This window comes from Bufo gargarizans, chromosome 9 (genome assembly GCF_014858855.1).
Source record: "Bufo gargarizans isolate SCDJY-AF-19 chromosome 9, ASM1485885v1, whole genome shotgun sequence".
In the NCBI taxonomy this organism is placed as follows: domain Eukaryota; kingdom Metazoa; phylum Chordata; class Amphibia; order Anura; family Bufonidae; genus Bufo; species Bufo gargarizans.
The window spans coordinates 18852590-18871353 of NC_058088.1; the positions used below are offsets into that span (position 1 = coordinate 18852590).

The following is an 18764-nucleotide window of genomic DNA, read 5'->3' on the forward strand; positions in this document are numbered from 1 at the left end:
GGCACCAAAACTGAACACTTTCTTTTGGCTTGTTTTCTTGCTATGTGTGAATAAACACTGAACTTTGATTTAAACCTTGTTTTTGCCTCTGTACTGCGTCTGCTTACCCTGCCTACCAAAGCGAATCCCCACAGTAGGTATGTTCTACATCCATCAGAACAGGAGATGCCAGTACAGAGGAGCTTCGTTTTTCTTTGTTTATAGAGGGGTTCTGAGTGGGGACCCCCCCTAGGATATCCATGTGCCTCAGAAAGGCATATAGACGGGGGGCGTCTAATGAAAATGTTTGACAGTCACCCAGATTTGATTCCTTAACAAACCATTTCCCGCATCATGAACGTGAAATGACTTTGATTTATTTATTTATTTATACAAAAAAGGATTCATTCTGGACATGAAAATGACTTCTCCTCCCCTCGCGGATTGTCTCAGGCACCAGGTCTTGGATGAAGCTTCCCGCGCGGTGGACACGACTAGGGCTTCTCTCTTGTGTGGATTCTCTGATGTCGAACGAGACTCCTCTTCCGGTTGAAGCATTTCCCACACACCGTGCAGGCGAACGGCTTCTCCCCGGTGTGAGCGATCTGATGCACGACCAGATCTGACTTCTGGATGAAACACTTCCCACACACGGGACACGGGAACGGACGCTCCCCCGTATGAATTCTGTGGTGTGCAAAAAGATTTGATTTTATGGCGAAACGTTTCCCGCATTCTGTACATAAGAAGGGTTTCTCCCCGGTGTGAGTTTTCTGGTGCCTGACCAGATCCGACTTCCGTTTGAAACATTTCCCACACGTGGTGCACGGAAGCGGCTTCTCCACTGTGTGAACCTTCAGATGTTCCATGAAGTTTGATCTCATCGCAAAACTTTTGCCGCATTCTGCGCATGGAAATCGTCCCTTGTTTTTTGGATTGTTCTTCTGCTTCTCAGCTTCAGGCCTTGGAAGCAGATGTGGAACCTGTGACTGATCAGATGGAGGCTGGATGAGGGTAGCGGGAGCAGGTAACAGATCCCCGCTGTGGATGATGGAAGGAATGCTTATGGTAATAAAGTGCTCACCATTCGGTGCCATGTTAAGGTTCGCGTTAGAATCTGAAGATGAAGGGAGAGGACGGCAGTCGAGGCTCAGGGGGGCGCCTGCTGGGAAAAAAGAAAGATTTTGTAAGTAGACACCGCAACACAGCCCTATTCGAGTGAACCCAGTGCAAAGTCATGAAAGAGGCACTTTAAAGACATGGTCATCACTCAAGAGTCCATGTCCTCTGTGGGGCTCACAATTTAATTTCCCTATCTCAGATACTGTGACCAATTTCAAAGAAACTCAGTCTATCAGAATGTTTGTGTGGCAGGAAATCGGAGAACCCTCTATTATTAATGGAGCCGTGACTGGTACGGCAGATCCATATGATAATTGATCTCATTTACTTACAGTGTGGTCCTTCAGGTGTCTGGATACCAGGCAAAACTGAGCTTAAATAGTCACTAAATTTTCACAAAATGTTGCATAACTCAATAGTTCAAGCGACCAAAGGAAACTTTGTAATATGTTTTATCGGTGAGAAATGTCCAGTTCTCCTGCTATCAGCTGTTTACAAGCCTTGCCCCCCCGCCCCGATAATTGCTTTTAACTTTGAAAAATGCCTTTTCCCCATCCAGTAGGGATAATCTCTGCAGGAGGATCATATTACACATGTCAGTGCAAGTCTATGGGAAGGGGAGGGAGAGGAGTGAGGAGGAACTGAGGAGACACACACACAGACAAGCAGGTCAGCACAGCTACATAGCAGGGGCATAGCTATAGTGAAAGCGGCTGCAATGGGGCCCAACCAGAAGGAGGACTAAAAGATTTTATTGCCAGGGCCCCCTCAACAGTATTATACAGTGACATGACATACAGTGTATATGGATAGGAAACGGTCAGAGCAGCTGCTGAGCCTGATCTGAGAGAGAGATCTTGAGCAGCCGCAGGAGCGGGGGTTGCACAGGAGAAGGGAGTTGTGAAGAAGTTTCCGAGAGAAGGGAGGCCCGTTCAATAATTTGCTGTGGGGCCCAGTCATTTCTAGTTAAGCCACTGCTCCATAGGAAGCTTATAGCTCATCACAAGTGCTTCACTCACAAAAACACAGGTCAGCACTTCTCTGTTATGTCCTAGGACTGCTTCTGAGTGACTGTGAGACAGTTAGGAAGAAGATTCTCCTCTACTTTGTGTGAGCAGTGGATGGCAGCTAGTCTCCATCTACCGTATCTGAAAGAACTGCAAACCAGATATTCAGCAAGCATAGAGTAAAACTGCTAAAAATGGCAGATACAAGTCATATAATGGCCACAAATATTAGGAATGGTATTCCTCGTGTACACACGCCGTACTTTGTTGGAAGCTCAATACTGTGAACAGAGCCTTAGATTGTTCTGGCAGAGCAGGGCATAGAACAGGGCTCTGATCACATCAGGTGAGAGGAATACATCAAGAGCACTGCCCAACATACACTCCGACCTGTCCATAAATGTGACTCTTCTCCATGAGGAGGTTACCACTCACCTGTGCTGATACTGGTGAGAGTTTCCTCCTCCTTATAATGGAGATCAGTCTTATAATACTCCTCGTCTCCCTCTGTCTCTTCCACTTTGACAACGATCAGGTCGTCCATCTGTAACATAAATTGCACTAGACACAGATACAGCTTCATGTAGTGATGCCTACTTAGGATTCTTTATGATCTTTATGTCAGATTCTTCTACCTGCTGATTTCCTGGGACACTGGGATTTCCCCCCGGACCATCCTGAGGATAGAGGGGACAGGGACACTTCTCTGGTGAGGGACTCTTACCGGATCCTTCTGTAAGAAGCACACACAGGGTACTGAATACACACTGTCCAGGCTGAATGAGAGCAGCGCCAAAGCTTCCACAGCCTCCATCAGACTGGTATATGTCAGGATACTTTATTTTAAGGGAATCAACTCGGTAAAGGAGGAGAGCATATTTAAAAGAAGAAAAACTACCACAAGAGGACACAGTTTTAAATTAGAGGGGCAAAGGTTTAAAAGTAATATAAGGAAGTATTACTTTACTGAGAGAGTAGTGGATGCATGGAATAGCCTTCCTGCAGACGTGGTAGCTGCAAATACAGTGAAGGAGTTTAAGCATGCATGGGATAGGCATAAGTCCATCCTTCATATAAGATAGGGCCATGGACTATTCATAGTATTCAGTATATTGGGCAGACTAGATGGGCCAAATGGTTCTTATCTGCCGACACATTCTATGTTTCTATGTTTCTTAACCATACAGTTTTTTTTTTTTTTTTTTAACATTTTAGCCTATGGTTGATGAATACCAGTATATACCTATACAGTGGCGTACGTTGAAGGCAGAAGTGTGCGCCATGAAATTCTCCACTGCAAACACAGTGTGAATAGAGCCTTAATTAGTAATAGGTCACCTATGTAACATAACCCCTTAACGTGTATGGACAGTCTCCTCTTACCCTGTGGTGTGAGGGGCTGGTGGTCCTCCATCAGGACATCCTTGTACTGATCCTTGTGTCCTTCTAAATACTCCCACTCCTCCATGGAGAGGTAGACAGTGAAGTCCTGACACCTGACAGGGACCTGACAACACAATGATACAGTCACCCCCTGGACACATTACCATATTGTATCCCAGTATTCCCAGCAGCGCTCACCTCTCCGCTCAGCATCTGGATGATCTTGTTGGTGAGCTCTAGTATCTTCTGCTCCTTGTGTCTCTCATGTATCAGTGATTCAGGTGGAGGCACCATGTTAGGGCTTCTGCTCTCGTTCCACCCTCCGAACACAACGGGATGGGTGCTGGGTGCCACACATCCACCAGTTTTCTTCACCACCATGTAATCCTGTGTATAGAGAGAGACACACTGATAAGTATCACTCTCATCATCTCTTGACCCCTCTTTATGCCTAGAGTGATGCCATGATATAAATCTCTCAGCGCCTCACCTCTCCAGTCAGCAGGTAGATGATCTCCAGGGTGATGTTCAATATCTGCTCGGTCATTTTGTGACTCCGGCGACTCGTGTCCATCTCGAGTGCTCAGTCAGGAGAAGGACAATTATCTTATAAAAGGAACTTGAATGGAGAGGATCCTACACTGCAGGGACCTGGAGAGAGGACAAGACGAGCGATACCTCATTGCTTGAGAAAAGAATATTGTGTGCAAAGAGGCATCTTCCAGGGAAACAGAACCATCTCTCTAGCGTCACCTTTTGGAAGTGGCTCCCTACAAGTCAAGGTCTGGCTATTTAACACGTCTTGGGACACGAAAAAGGAAAAAAGCGAGAGACAGAGGCTGAAAATGGTCAACAGGAAAGGGGGCAAGAAAATGTGATGAGGGGACATATGTCAGTACGCAGTGATCTATAGAGCACCACCAAAACCTGACCTTTCTGGAGAACTAGAGAAGCACTTTCCCCTTTCTGTTCCTGATACAGGTACAGCTTCACAGGACATAACCACTGGGCACATATATACTCATGAGCTAACAGGAAGATGGAAGGGGCCAAACCTTGGACTCCCTGTAGGATAAGGAGCATGACCCTCCCAGGGACACAAAACTGTGCAATATGCACTACAGCTGCTGAAGAACATCTTTCTGTACCATAACTCCTGTGCAGCACACTGGTTACCTTGGGGTAATGGTCAACTTATATCCTTTCTTCACCCACTGTATTCAATCGCTTCCCCGCTCAAGTCACCTGCACCCCAAAAACGTCTTCGGAATTCGCCCTTTTCTTACTATGGAAACACCAAGACCTCTCATTGTTGCTCTGATCCATTCCTGTCTGGATTACTGTAACTCTCCAGTCTATCCTGAATGCAGCAGCCAAGCTAATCTAAACTAACCGCTACTCCTATGCCTCCACCTAGTGCCAATCACTGCACCGATGCCTCTGGCCAGTGCCAATCACTGCACCGATGCCTCCATTCTGTGCCAATCACTGCACCGATGCCTCCACTCTGTGCCAATCACTGCACCCATGCCTCTGCCCCGTGCCAGTTACTGCACTGATGCCTCCGCCCTGTGCCAGTCACTACTCTGATGTCTCTGCCCAGTGACAATCACTACTCTGATGCCTCCACCATGTGCCCTGTTTAGTATGAGTCGGCTGTACCAGTGCACACAAGACACATAAGATACATACTATATACACACATATATACATGATATATACATAATATACAGACACGCCTTTTGTAGAAGTAGTTACCAGTCGTTTATAGAAATCGGGGAGATGCTGAGGAGAGGAAATGGTTAAACCCTGGAGACATTCACCAACACCCCAAAAGGGTCCATCTCAGGGTGCATGAAGGACCTTTGATGATGTCATGATCATGTGACAAAATAGGGCCCTACTATCACCCATGTGACTGGTCACATGATTATGATGTCATCAAAGGTCCTCTATCCACTGAGCTCAACATATACAAAGTAAGGGCTCATGCACACGACCGTATGCCCTCCGACATATGCAATCCGTGAGCGAGGGACTATTGTCCTGCACTCATAAGATGTCTCGGAGGGCATACGGTCGTGTGCATGAGCCCTAAAGTAAATGTGCAAACACGTCTGTATATAGGGAGTGGACAGTACAGCAGACAAGGGGTTAATTGGACCATTTCAGCAAATTGGCGTTATTCTTTGTATAATTCCGAGCAATATGCTTTTCCAATATAATGTCTGGGTCAGTATACACAGTTGTCAAGATCTCTGCTTGCTGTCATTCAGCTGCAGGGCTCGTTACAAGGCCAACCTCTGATAATTATATTGTAACGAGCTGTGACAGCCTATTAGCCTTTGTGGCTCAGCTCCTCCTAATTTTTAAGATCTCTGCTTGCCGTCAGTGCATGAGGCTAAAAACCTGCACAAACCTACTACTTCTCACAGCTGAGGCTTTGTTGCATTTATATCCAGAAATCCCCTGTGCAGCCGTGTAACAGTCCGAACTCCAGTTTGATACGTTTTGCCTGCACTGATACATTGTCACGAACTATCAGGACAGGAGAGAGATTTGTACTATTTAGCTCAAAAAAGGAATGGCTATACTTGATCCAACTGTAACAAACCCTCTGTTGTAAACGGTCAGTATACGTTTTCAGTATGTGGATGTACACAAAAGATTTTTCCATTCACTGACAGCAAGCAGAGGTATAGAAAATGATGAGACATTGGAACACAAAGTCCGTTAGAAAGTTACAGAACTTTTTATTATACAGCGATTATGAATTTTTTGTTACTTCGCAACGATCCCAAGGTGCGGCCTGTACAACAGTGCAGAATAATCCTTCAGGCTTCAGAGCCGAGATCTCCCAGCACTGTTAGCTCCTGCTTGTTGTGGCAGACCTAGGGTCAGTCACGTGAGGATCGAGCCACGTGTTCAAGGTGAATGATAGAAGTCAGCACACAGGTTAAAACTCTGCCAGGATCCCAAATTGGGAGTGTCCTAGGCCCTTTATTTATACCCATTCCTACAGTGTTCAGAGTCAGGCGTCAGAGTCAAGTGTCAGAGTCAAGTGTCACACTGGCATTATTTCTACACGACTATCACCAATGATCTGACTTCCAACATTCCTTATTTTATGATGACAAGGACACTAGATGCCGTCACTCTTTTCTGATATGACAGTGACAATGAGGTGGTAGAACGTTGAGTGTACAGTGTTCTTTTTAGGACATGGTCAGATAACATAGTCAAGTGTCAGGGTCAGGAGTCAGAGTCAGGTGTCACACTGGCATATCTGACCATGTCCTAAAATGAACACTGTACATTCCAAGGGTGTAACCTCTTAAAGTATTGACATAATTGGTTTACAAAGATTCCAACAATGACTTCTGATTGGTACACAAATAATCTACTAAAGGGTTAATTGCTGATTGCTAATATGCTTTTTAGCAAGAAATGCACACTGCTTGCTTAGCACGTACACGCTAGCTTCTTTAGTTTTAACTTATTTCATTGCCATCTTCATATAGGCACACAGAAATTTAACCACTTCAACCCCGCTAGCTGAAACCCCCTTCATGACCAGAGCACTTTTTACACTTCTGCACTACACTCCTTTCACCGTTTATTGCTCGGTCATGCAACTTACCACCCAAATGAATTTTACCTCCTTTTCTTCTCACTAATAGAGCTTTCATTTGGTGGTATTTTATTGCTGCTGACATTTTTACTTTTTTTGTTATAAATCGAAATGTAACGATTTTTTTGCAAAAAAATGACATTTTTCACTTTCAGCTGTAAAATTTTGCAAAAAAAACGACATCCATATATAAATTTTTCGCTAAATTTATAGTTCTACATGTCTTTAATAAAAAAAAAATGTTTGGGCAAAAAAAAATGGTTTGGGTAAAAGTTATAGCGTTTACAAACTAAGGTACAAAAATGTGAATTTCCGCTTTTTGAAGCAGCTCTGACTTTCTGAGCACCTGTCATGTTTCCTGAGGTTCTACAATGCCCAAACAGTAGAAACACCCCACAAATGACCCCATTTCGGAAAGTAGACACCCGAAGGTATTCGCTGATGGGCATAGTGAGTTCATAGAACATTTTATTTTTTGTCACAAGTTAGCGGAAAATGATGATGATTTTTTATTTTTATTTTTTTTCTTACAAAGTCTCATATTCCACTAACTTGCGACAAAAAAATAAAACATTCTAGTAACTCGCCATGCCCCTCACAGAATACCTTGGGGTGTCTTCTTTCCAAAATGGGGTCACTTGTGGCGTAGTTATACTGCCCTGGCAATTTAGGGGCCCAAATGTGTGAGAACTACCTTGCAATCGAAATGTGTAAAAAATGACCGGTGAAATCCGAAAGGTGCACTTTGGAAAATGTGCCCCTTTGCCCACCTTGGCTGCAAAAAAGTGTCACACATCTGGTATCGCCGTACTCAGGAGAAGTTGGGGAATGTATTTTGGCATGCCATTTTACATATACCCATGCTGGGTGAGAGAAATATCTTGGCAAAAGACAACTTTTCCTATTTTTTTATACAAAGTTGGCATTTGACCAAGATATTTTTCTCACCCAGCATGGGTATATGTAAAATGACACCCCAAAACACATTCCCCAACTTCTCCTGAGTACGGCGATACCAGATGTGTCACACTTTTTTGCAGCCAAGGTGGGCAAAGGGGCCCAAATTCCAAAGTGCACCTTTCGGATTTCGCAGGCCATTTTTTACACATTTTGATTGCAAGGTACTTCTCACACATTTGGGCCCCTAAATTGCCAGGGCAGTATAACTACGCCACAAGTGACCCCATTTTGGAAAGAAGACACCCCAAGGTATTCCGTGAGGGGCATGGCGAGTTCCTAGAATTTTTTATTTTTTTGTCGCAAGTTAGTGGAATATGAGACTTTGTAAGGAAAAAAGAAAAAAAAAGAAAAATCATCATTTTCCGCTAACTTGTGACAAAAAATAAAAAATTCTAGGAACTCGCCATGCCCCTCACGGAATACCTTGGGGTGTCTTCTTTCCAAAATGGGGTCACTTGTGGCGTAGTTATACTGCCCTGGCAATTTAGGGGCCCAAATGTGTGAGAAGTACTTTGCAATCAAAATCTGTAAAAAATGGCCTGTGAAATCCGAAAGGTGCACTTTGGAATATGTGCCCCTTTGCCCACCTTGGCTGCAAAAAAGTGTCACACATCTGGTATCGCCGTACTCAGGAGAAGTTGGGGAATGTGTTTTGGGGTGTCATTTTACATATACCCATGCTGGGTGAGAGAAATATCTTGGCAAAAGACAACTTTTCCTATTTTTTTTATACAAAGTTGGCATTTGACCAAGATATTTTTCTCACCCAGCATGGGTATATGTAAAATGACACCCCAAAACACATTGCCCAACTTCTCCTGAGTACGGCGATACCACATGTGTGACACTTTTTTGCAGCCTAGATGCGCAAAGCGGCCCAAATTCCTTTTAGGAGGGCATTTTTAGACATTTGGATCCCGGACTTCTTCTCACACTTTCGGGCCCCTAAAAAGCCAGGGCAGTATAAATACCCCACATGTGACCCCACTTTGGAAAGAAGACACCCCAAGGTATTCAATGAGGGGCATGGCGAGTTCCTAGAAATTTTTTATTTTTTGCATAAGTTAGCGGAAATTTATTTATTTTTGTTTTTTTCTCACAAAGTCTCACTTTCCGCTAACTTAGGACAAAAATTTCAATCTTTCATGGACTCAATATGCCCCTCAGCGAATACCTTGGGGTGTCTTCTTTCCGAAATGGGGTCACATGTGGGGTATTTATACTGCCCTGGCTTTTTAGGGGCCCTAAAGCGTGAGAAGAAGTCTGGAATATAAATGTCTAAAAATGTTACGCATTTGGATTCCGTGAGGGGTATGGTGAGTTCATGGGAGATTTTATTTTTTGACACAAGTTAGTGGAATATGAGACTTTGTAAGAAAAAACAAAAACAAACATGGATCGGATCCGCAAAACACATGCGGACGTCTGAATGGAGCCTTACAGGGGGTGATCAATGACAGGCGGGTGATCACCCATATACACTCCCTGATCACCCCCTGTCATTGATCACCCCCCTGTCATTGATCACCCCCCTGTAAGGCTCCATTCAGACATCCGCATGATTTTTACGGATCCATGGATACATGGATCGGATCCACAAAACACATGCGGACGTCTGAATGGAGCCTTACAGGGGGGTGATCAATGACAGGGGGGTGATCAGGGAGTGTATATGGGTGATCACCCGCCTGTCATTGATCACCCCCTGTAAGGCTCCATTCAGACGTCCGCATGTGTTGAGCGGATCCGATCCATGGATCCGTAAAAATCATGCGGACGTCTGAATGGAGCCTTACAGGGGGGTGATCAATGACAGGGGGTGATCAGGGAGTGTATATGGGTGATCACCCGCCTGTCATTGATCACCCCCTGTAAGGCTCCATTCAGACGTCCGCATGTGTTTTGCGGATCCGATCCATGTATCCATGGATCCGTAAAAATCATGCGGACGTCTGAATGGAGCCTTACAGGGGGGTGATCAATGACAGGGGGGTGATCAATGACAGGGGGTGATCAGGGAGTGTATATGGGTGATCACCCGCCTGTCATTGATCACCCCCTGTAAGGCTCCATTCAGACGTCCGCATGTGTTTTGCGGATCCGATCCATGTATCCATGGATCCGTAAAAATCATGCGGACGTCTGAATGGAGCCTTACAGGGGGGTGATCAGTGACAGGGGGGTGATCAATGACAGGGGGTGATCAGGGAGTGTATATGGGTGATCACCCGCCTGTCATTGATCACCCCCCTGTAAGGCTCCATTTAGACGTCCGTATGCGTTTTGCGGATCCGATCCATGTATCCGTGGATCCGTAAAAATCATACGGATGTCTGAACGGAGCCTGACAGGGGGGGGGTGATCAATGACAGGGCGGTGATCAATGACAGGGGGGTGATCAGGGAGTTTATATGGGGTGATCATGGGTGATCAGGGGTTTATAAGGGGTTAATAAGTGACGGGGGGGGGGGGTGTAGTGTAGTGTAGTGTGGTGTTTGGTGCGACTGTACTGACCTACCTGAGTCCTCTGGTGGTCGATCCTAACAAAAGGGACCACCAGAGGACCAGGTAGGAGGTATATTAGACGCTGTTATGAAAACAGCGTCTAATATACCTGTTAGGGGTTAAAAAATTCGGATCTCCAGCCTGCCAGCGAGCGATCGCCGCTGGCAGGCTGGAGATCCACTCGCTTACCTTCCGTTCCTGTGAGCGCGCGCGCCTGTGTGCGCGCGTTCACAGGAAATCTCGCGTCTCGCGAGATGACGCATATATGCGTGACTGTGCGCAGGGCTGCCACCTCCGGAACGCACATCTGCGTTAGGCGGTCCGGAGGCGGTTAAACACAAAGGTTCTTTATGAAATAGAAGTCACAGAAAAGCTGGATACTTCTTTAACAATGCTGTTTTGAAAAGTTGCACTAAGGGAAGTGCACTCTGTGCAGACCAGACACTGTACAGTCATCTATAGTCGTAAAACGGGAGAAATCGACTGTGATGTCAGGGGTTGCCAAGTACTAGAAAAATACGTCTGCTTTCTTCTAGAAACAGCGCCACTCCTGTCCACAGGTTGTGGCTGGTATTTCCATCAACATTAAATGGGTATTTTGGTTGTTTGAAGTTATCCCCTATCCCAACAGTAGGACCCCCACCGATCACGAGAACAGGGGCCCTGTACCCCTTGCAGCCCCCCTGAAATGAACAGAGCGACCGGTCACACATGCACGTGGCCGCTCCATTCATTTCTATGGGAGTTCCGGAGATAGCCCATTACAGGGCTCCATAGAAATGAATTAAGGGGCCTCTCGCATGCCCCACCAACCGCTCCGTTCATTTCAGGGGGGCTGCAGGGGGTACGGGGCTCCTGTTCTCGCAGGTGTCCCAGCGGTAGGACCCCCACTGATCTAATAGTTATCCCTTATCCTGTGTATAGGGGATAACTTGAAACAATCGGAATACCCCTTTAAAGTGCTTGTCCCATCTTGTCCTCTGATGAGATGAGAATACCGCACAGTAAGCGCCGGCCCCGGGAAGGCGAAGTTATGGAAACGACCGGTCCTCTGCTGTTTCTGTAACAGTGAATGTCGCTATACAAACAGTATGTCACAGCAAAGTGCGCCATTTCCATGACTCCTCCTGCCGCTCGGCCATTTACATATTTCCGGCTTGCCCATAAAAGGCCGGGATAGGAAAACCCCTTTAACACCAGGAAAGCACAGCATAGCAGCTGATCGGGAAAAATAGGCCAAGCAAATGATGAAACGCAATGACAGAGCAGCGCCAAAATAGGCTTTTTACGTCTCTTAAAGGGGCTGTGCCACAAAACATATTCTACATTTTTTAAAGCAGCCCCTGGATCCAGTGTCCTCCTACGATACAGTGACATAGAAACGCGTCGAGCAGACGCATAATAGGCAGAGACGGTCCTTTTGTTCATTAGTGATGGGATAATAGAGATAAAGAGTAGCAGGGTTGTAAGTAGAGCTCGAACATAAAGCTCTCACCCGCAATTTATCTATCCCATCTACTAATTTTCTATACTCACTACTTGTGATACTTTGTTGCGGCTTATGGAGTAAGCTGCTACTAATGTCATAGCTGGTGCTCTTGATACATTATCAGCATATCCAGCACATGTAGTGAGTAATTGTTAGTGCATCTGGGAATCTATCAGGAGAACTAACACTGATAATTCCAGTTTTGCACGTTTTGAAAGCGTGGATTGGAGTGGCTATACCCATACAATTGTGGAGTGAGCCACCCGTCCAGGTTTAGCCTGACAAATTCTTTATGTGGCAGAATCGCCACGAATTTTAATATATCACCAATAAAATTTATTTTAAGCGTGTATTCAGGCAGTTAAACATAATTTTGCATATATACGCAAAATCCAGTTTATAGTTACACCCTATACTTTTGTAATTACACTGAGCAAAAATATAAACACAACACTTCCGGTTTTGCTCCCATTTTGCATGAGCTGAACTCAAAGATCTGAAACATTTTCTACATACACAAGAGACCCATTACTCTCAAATATTGTTCCCAAATCTGTCTAAATCTGTGTTAGTGAGCACTTCTCCTCTGCCGAGATAATCCATCCCACCTCACAGGTGAGGCATATCAAGGTGCTGATTAGACAGCATGAATATTGCACAGGTGTGCCTTAGACTGCCCACAATAAAAGGCCACTCTGAAATGTGCAGTTTTGCCTGACTGAGGGGGGCGGGGGGCGTTCAGAAAACCAGTCAGTATCTGGTGTGGCCACCATTTGCCTCACGCAGTGCAACACATCTCCGTCACATAGAGTTAATCAGGTTGTTGATTGTGGCCTGTGGAATGTTGGTCCACTCCTCTACAATAGCTGTGTGAAGTTGCAGAATATTGGCAGGAACTGGAACACGCTGTCGTATACGCCGATCCAGAGCATCCCAAACATGCTCAATGGGTGACGTGTCCGGTGAGTCCGGGCCATGCAAGAACTGGGATGTTTTCAGCTTCCAGGAATTGTGTACAGATCCTTGCAATATGGGGCCGTGCATTATCCTGCTGCAACATGAGGTGATGGTCGTGGATGAATGGCACAACAATGGACCTCAGGATCTCGTCACGGTATCTCTGTGCATTCAAAATGCCATCAATAAAATGCACCTGTGTTCGTTGTCCATAACATACGGCTGCCCATAGCATAACCCCATCATGGGCCACTCGATCCACAATGCTGACGTCAGCAAACCTCTCACCCCCACACACGCTGTCTGCCATCTGCCCTGAACAGTGAAAAACGGGACTCATCCGTGAACAGAACGCCTCTCCAACGTGCCATACGCCATTAAATGTGAGCATTTGCCCACCTCAAGTCAGTTACAACGACGAACTGCAGTCAGGTCCAGACCCCGATGAGGACGACGAGCAGATGAGCTTCTCTGAGACGGTTTCTGAAAGTTTGTGCAGAAATTCTTTGGTTATGCAAACCGATTGTTGCTGCAGCTGTCCGGGTGGCTGGTCTCAGACGATCATGGAGGTGAACATGCTGGATGTAGAGGTCCTGGGCTGGTGTTGTTACATGTGGTCTGCGGTTGTGAGGCCGGTTGGATGTACTGCCAAATTCTCAGAAACGCCTTTGGAGACGGCTTATGGTAGAGAAATGAACATTCGTTGCACGGGCAACAGCTCTGGTAGACATTCCTGCAGTCAGCGTGCCAATTACACGCTCCCTCAAACATTGCAACGTCTGTGGCATTGTGCTGTGTGATCAAACTGCACATTTCAGAGTGGACTTTTATTGTGGGCAGTCTAAGGCACACCTGTGCAATATTCATGCTGTCTAATCAGCACCTTGATATGTCACACCTGTGAGGTGGGATGGATTATCTCGGCAAAGGAGAAGTGCTCACTAACACAGATCTAGACAGATTTGGGAACAATATTTGAGAGTAATGGGTCTTTTGCGTATGTAGAAAATGTTTCAGATCTTTGAGTTCAGCTCATGCAAAATGGGAGCAAAACCGAAAGTGTTGTGTTTATATTTTTGCTCAGTTTACATGTAATTAAAATATCAGTACGGCCTCTGTATAGCGCCACCTGCTGTTTGTTCTTTTCCTTATTTCTTGTCCACCTCACTGAGGTGGTCGCACGTGCTCTGTATGACATACTACAAGTTTTGTGAAAAGTTAGTGACTCTTGTCCAGGATTTTTTTTTTTATCCTTCTCCTAGCCAGCGTTACCTGTGAAGAGATCTACTTACCTGCTCCTGCTGGTCAGTAGCTCCCGCAGTTGTGTACAAGAGACTTCCAGTCCCCGCCTGTAATCTTCCGCACAGGGGTCGTATGCACCGCTGCAACCAATGACTGGCCTTAGCAGTGGCACTGGGACCCAGCAGAGTTGTGCTGCTTGGGGACACCAGTTATTGGCTGCAACGGCGCATATGACCCTGTCCATGAGGAAGTTGACAGGAGGGGGTCCGGGAGTTTAGGGAAGATTGCCTGGGAGCCACAGAGCTAGAATGGAGCAGTGGGAGCTGGCGAGAATAGATCTCTTCACAGTACTGTGCGTAGGGAGTTAAAAAAAATAAAATCCTGGAGAATCCCTTTAAGAGGCCATACGGACAGGGGTTGTCTTAATGAAACAACCACTTGGTGTGACCACCCGATGCCACCATGCGGCCGCAGTGGGCTGTAATTCATACTGTTCAGTGTGGCTGCACTTTAAGGCTAGGGCTGCGTGACTATTTGTCGCAGTAATGTTGCACGCCATATTTGGCCATTCTAGTATATGGTGTCGCACTGCGACATGCTGTGACTGCGACATGCTGTGACTGCGACATGACAGTCTCAATAAACCCATAAACCCAAGTTGGATTTTTGTTCGACAGTCTCAGCGCGACACCATAGGCTAGCATTATAAAATATGTCGCGTGACACATGTTGCAGTGTAGTTGTACCCGATATGTTGCGTGACTTATTGTCACGTAACACGTGTATCCCTAGCCTCAACGGCGGCGCTGTACTGAAGGTGCCCTGTGACCATTAATAATACAGACCCACTAAACGGTGCAGTCTCAGTTCAATAGGAGCACGCTGTGGCCTTTCGGACATACGGTACTTGAACGCAGCGCGGGGTGTGGTCGTACCTTAGATTTGATTTCTCAGCAGAAAATTTCCCGCATTCAGGACATGAAAAGACTTCTCTTCGGGGAGGATTTTCTAATACATAAGATTTGATTTAATTATACAAATTTATACAAAAAGTACATTCTGAAGATGGAAATCCCGCAATCCGTCTGAGGCAGGTTCTGGATGACGCTTCTCATGCGGTGGACACGACTAGGACTTCTCTCTTGTGTGAATTCTCTGATGTCGAACAAGACTTCTTCTACGGTTAAAGCGTTTCCCGCACACAAGACACGGATACGGACGCTCCCCCGTGTGGATTGTCTGATGCGCCAGAAGATTCGATTTAATGGCGAAACATCTCCCGCATTCTGTACATAAGAAGGGCTTCTCCCCGGTGTGAGTTTTCTGGTGCCTGACCAGATCCGACTTCCGTTTGAAGCGTTTCCCGCACGTGGTGCACGGAAGCGGCTTCTCCGCTGTGTGAACCTTCAGATGTTCCAAAAAGTTTGATCTCATTGCAAAACTTTTGCCGCATTCTGCACATGGAAATCGCCCCTTGTATTTTGGATTGTTCTTCTGCTTCTCAGCTTCAGGCCTTGGAAGCAGAGGTGGAACCTGTGACCGATCAGATGGAGGCTGGATGAGGGTAGCGGGAGCAGGTAACAGATCCCCGCTGTGGACGATGGAAGGAATGCTTATGGTAATAAAGGTCTGGCCGTAAATATCCGGTGCCATGTTAAGGCTAGCTTCAGAATCTGAAAATAATGGGAGAGAACTGCACCCGAGGCTCAGGGGGGCGCCTGCTGGAAATGAAAAGATTTTGTAAATAGACGCCATGGAATTTATCATATTCCCAGTCTTTGCACCAAAAAGGTCAAACATTTTTGTTGAAGAATCATTAGCACAAAAATTTCGCAACTTTTTCGCTGACGAGTCTATAGGCTCCAATGCACACAACATATCTCAAAACTGTGTCCTTTAGGGAAACCCTGGGCCACCATGAATCAGCATACTTTTTTTCACTTGAGCTTAGACTATGACATTTTCCTATGCAGACACAGCGAGAAAAAAGTATACAGTGCGGTCATTTTATTTTTTTAACGGCCGATATAGGTGACTGCATGTCCATAAAGTGGCACATGGCGGAGGCTTCTGCTGGAAGTATATGATGGGGAATACGGGAATGATCTTGATGTATACTTACAGAACCAGACAGACATACACTTCTCAACACTGAAATTGCAACACCAAGAAGGACAAGCTGTAAGGGTATGTAAACCGAGGAAGTGTCAGGCGTCAGGCAGATCTGCAGATGATGACATATTCAAGCACATAGCTCCAATCTGTGGCATGTGGGACAGGCATAAAAGCCAGACTGAAACCTCAAAAATCAGATCAAGTCATGTGGGATGATTGTGTGATGCCTCCTGTTCATCTGTGTGCCCGGTCACTTGTTACAAACTGAGAGGCCTTGGTTTATAACTACGGCAGAACCAGGGCTGTCTTTAATATTGATTGGATGACATTGGGCTACGGACCAGATATCTAGCTACAGGTGTGCCATTGACCTTCTGTTACGGATTTCAAAGGCTATCATGGTGTACAGGAGGCTGCAATGGAGGTCTATCCTCTTCAGTGATGATTTTGTCTCAGATGCAATGATAGCTAGAGATTAGTCTATAGACCACATGGGTAACACCATGAAGAGGCCTTCACAAGGGAACATCACACTGGTCCTACTACCAGGATTATGGTGTGGGGTGGCATAATGTACGGACGCTGGACGCCTCTAGTCTACATTTCTGGTGCACTAACAGCTCGGCGTTACATAGATTTGGTCGGCCATTTCTCCCAGGAGACGTTTTTCAACAGGACAACACCAGGCTGCATGTTGCTCATGCTACTCTGAGCCGCCAGCGTGGCCTAAACGTGTTACCAAGGCCTGCAGCTTCCCTGGACTTGTCTCCCATCAAGCACATCTGGGACGTCAATGGTTGGCAATTGCAAAAGGAGCTGCCATGATTTGCGTGACCAGGTGCATTCAGAGGTCTACATGACGACATTTGTCGCGCGACAAATGTTGCAGTGCAGTCGTGCCCATCTGTCGCACAACTTATTGTCGCGCGACAAATGTCGTCGTGTAGACCTAGCCTTAGAGCATTCCTCAGACAAAAATTAACCCCTTCTACCCCGGGCCAGTTTTCACCTTCCTGCCCAGGCCATTTTTTGCAAATCCGACATGTGTCACTTTATGTGGTAATAACTTTGGAACACTTTTACTTATCCAGGCCATTCTGAGACTGTTTTCTCGTGACACATTGTACTTCATGACAGTGCTAAATTTGAGTCAATATATTTTTCCTTTATTTATAAAACAAAATCACCAATTTATCAAAAATTTGGAAAAATGTAAGATTTTCTAAATTTTTAATTCTCTACTTTTTAAGACAGATAGTAATACCTCATAAAATAGTTATCAGTCATCATTCCCCATATGTCTGCTTTATGTTGGTATCTATTTGTAAATGTCATTTTATTTTTTAAGGACGTTAGAAGGCTTAAAAGTTTAGAAGCCATTTTTCACATTTTCAACAAAATTTCACAAACTATTTTTTTTTAAGCACCAATTCAGTTATAAAGTGATTTTGAGGGGCTTACATAATGGAAACCACCCATAAATGACCCAATTTTAGAAACTACACCCCTCAAATTATTCAAAGCTGATGTTACAAACTTTGTTAACCCTTTAGGTGTTCCACAAGAATTAAAGGAAAATGGAGGCGAAATTTCAAAATATCCTTTTTTATGCAGATTTTTCATGTTAGTCAATTTTTTCTTGCAACACAGCAAGGGTCAACAGCAAACTAAACCTCAATATATATTACTCTGATTCTACAGTTTACAGAAACACCCCATATGTGGTGGTAAACTGCTCTATGGGCACATGGCAGTGGTCAGAAGAAAAGGAGCGCCATATGGATTTTGGAGGCAGATTTTGCTAGAATGGTTTTTAGGCACCATTTTGTATTTGAAGAGATTCCGGCGTACCCCTACAGTGGAAACCCTCAAAAAGTGATCCTATTTTGGAAACTACACCCTTCAAAGAATATATTTAGGGGGGTACTGAGCAATTTGCGTTTTACGGAATTTGAAAACACTTGGCTGTGAAAATGAAGTTTCATTTCTTCCAATAAAATGTTGCTTTAGCCCCAAATGTTTCATTTTCACAAGGGATAACAGGAGAAAAAGCACCTAAAAGTTGTTACCCATTTTCTTCTGAATACGGCAACACCCCATATGTGGTGGTAAACTGCTGGGAGAACACATAGCAGTACTCAAAAAGGAAGAAGCGCCATATGGCTTTTGCAGCGCAGATTTTGATGAATTGGTTTATGAGCGCCATTGGTTTTTATTTTTTGAGTGATTGTCTTATGTGGGGGCTCATTTTTTGTGAGATAAGGTAACATAGTAACATAGTACATAAGGCCGAAAAAAGACATTTGTCCATCCAGTTCGGCCTGTTATCCTGCAAGTTGATCCAGAGGAAGGCAAAAAAAACCCTGTGAGGTAG

At 45.3% G+C, this 18764-nt stretch overlaps 3 protein-coding genes across 3 annotated transcripts in view; all 3 read right to left on the reverse strand.

Moving 5' to 3' along the window:
* Positions 1–18764, reverse strand: part of LOC122919723 (oocyte zinc finger protein XlCOF7.1-like) — a 285514-nt gene that overhangs the window by 263964 nt on the left and 2786 nt on the right. The window contains exon 2 of the mRNA XM_044268907.1: positions 3982–4142. Within this exon, the coding sequence (XP_044124842.1) occupies positions 3982–4065 (84 nt within the window). The 5' untranslated portion in view covers positions 4066–4142. The remainder of the gene's footprint in view (positions 1–3981; positions 4143–18764) is intronic.
* Positions 337–3510, reverse strand: LOC122946122 (gastrula zinc finger protein XlCGF71.1-like). The gene is made up of 4 exons (XM_044305489.1): positions 3492–3510; positions 2744–2841; positions 2544–2669; positions 337–1144 (listed from the first exon to the last, which is right to left on the reverse strand). Exons 3-4 carry the CDS (start codon positions 2659–2661, stop codon positions 474–476), a joined length of 789 nt encoding a protein of 262 aa, XP_044161424.1. The 5' UTR covers positions 2662–2669; positions 2744–2841; positions 3492–3510; the 3' UTR covers positions 337–473.
* LOC122946123 (zinc finger protein 70-like) lies at positions 15284–17377 on the reverse strand. Its single transcript, XM_044305490.1, has one exon. The coding sequence runs from the start codon at positions 16151–16153 to the stop codon at positions 15404–15406; it is 750 nt and encodes a 249-aa protein (XP_044161425.1). The 5' UTR covers positions 16154–17377; the 3' UTR covers positions 15284–15403.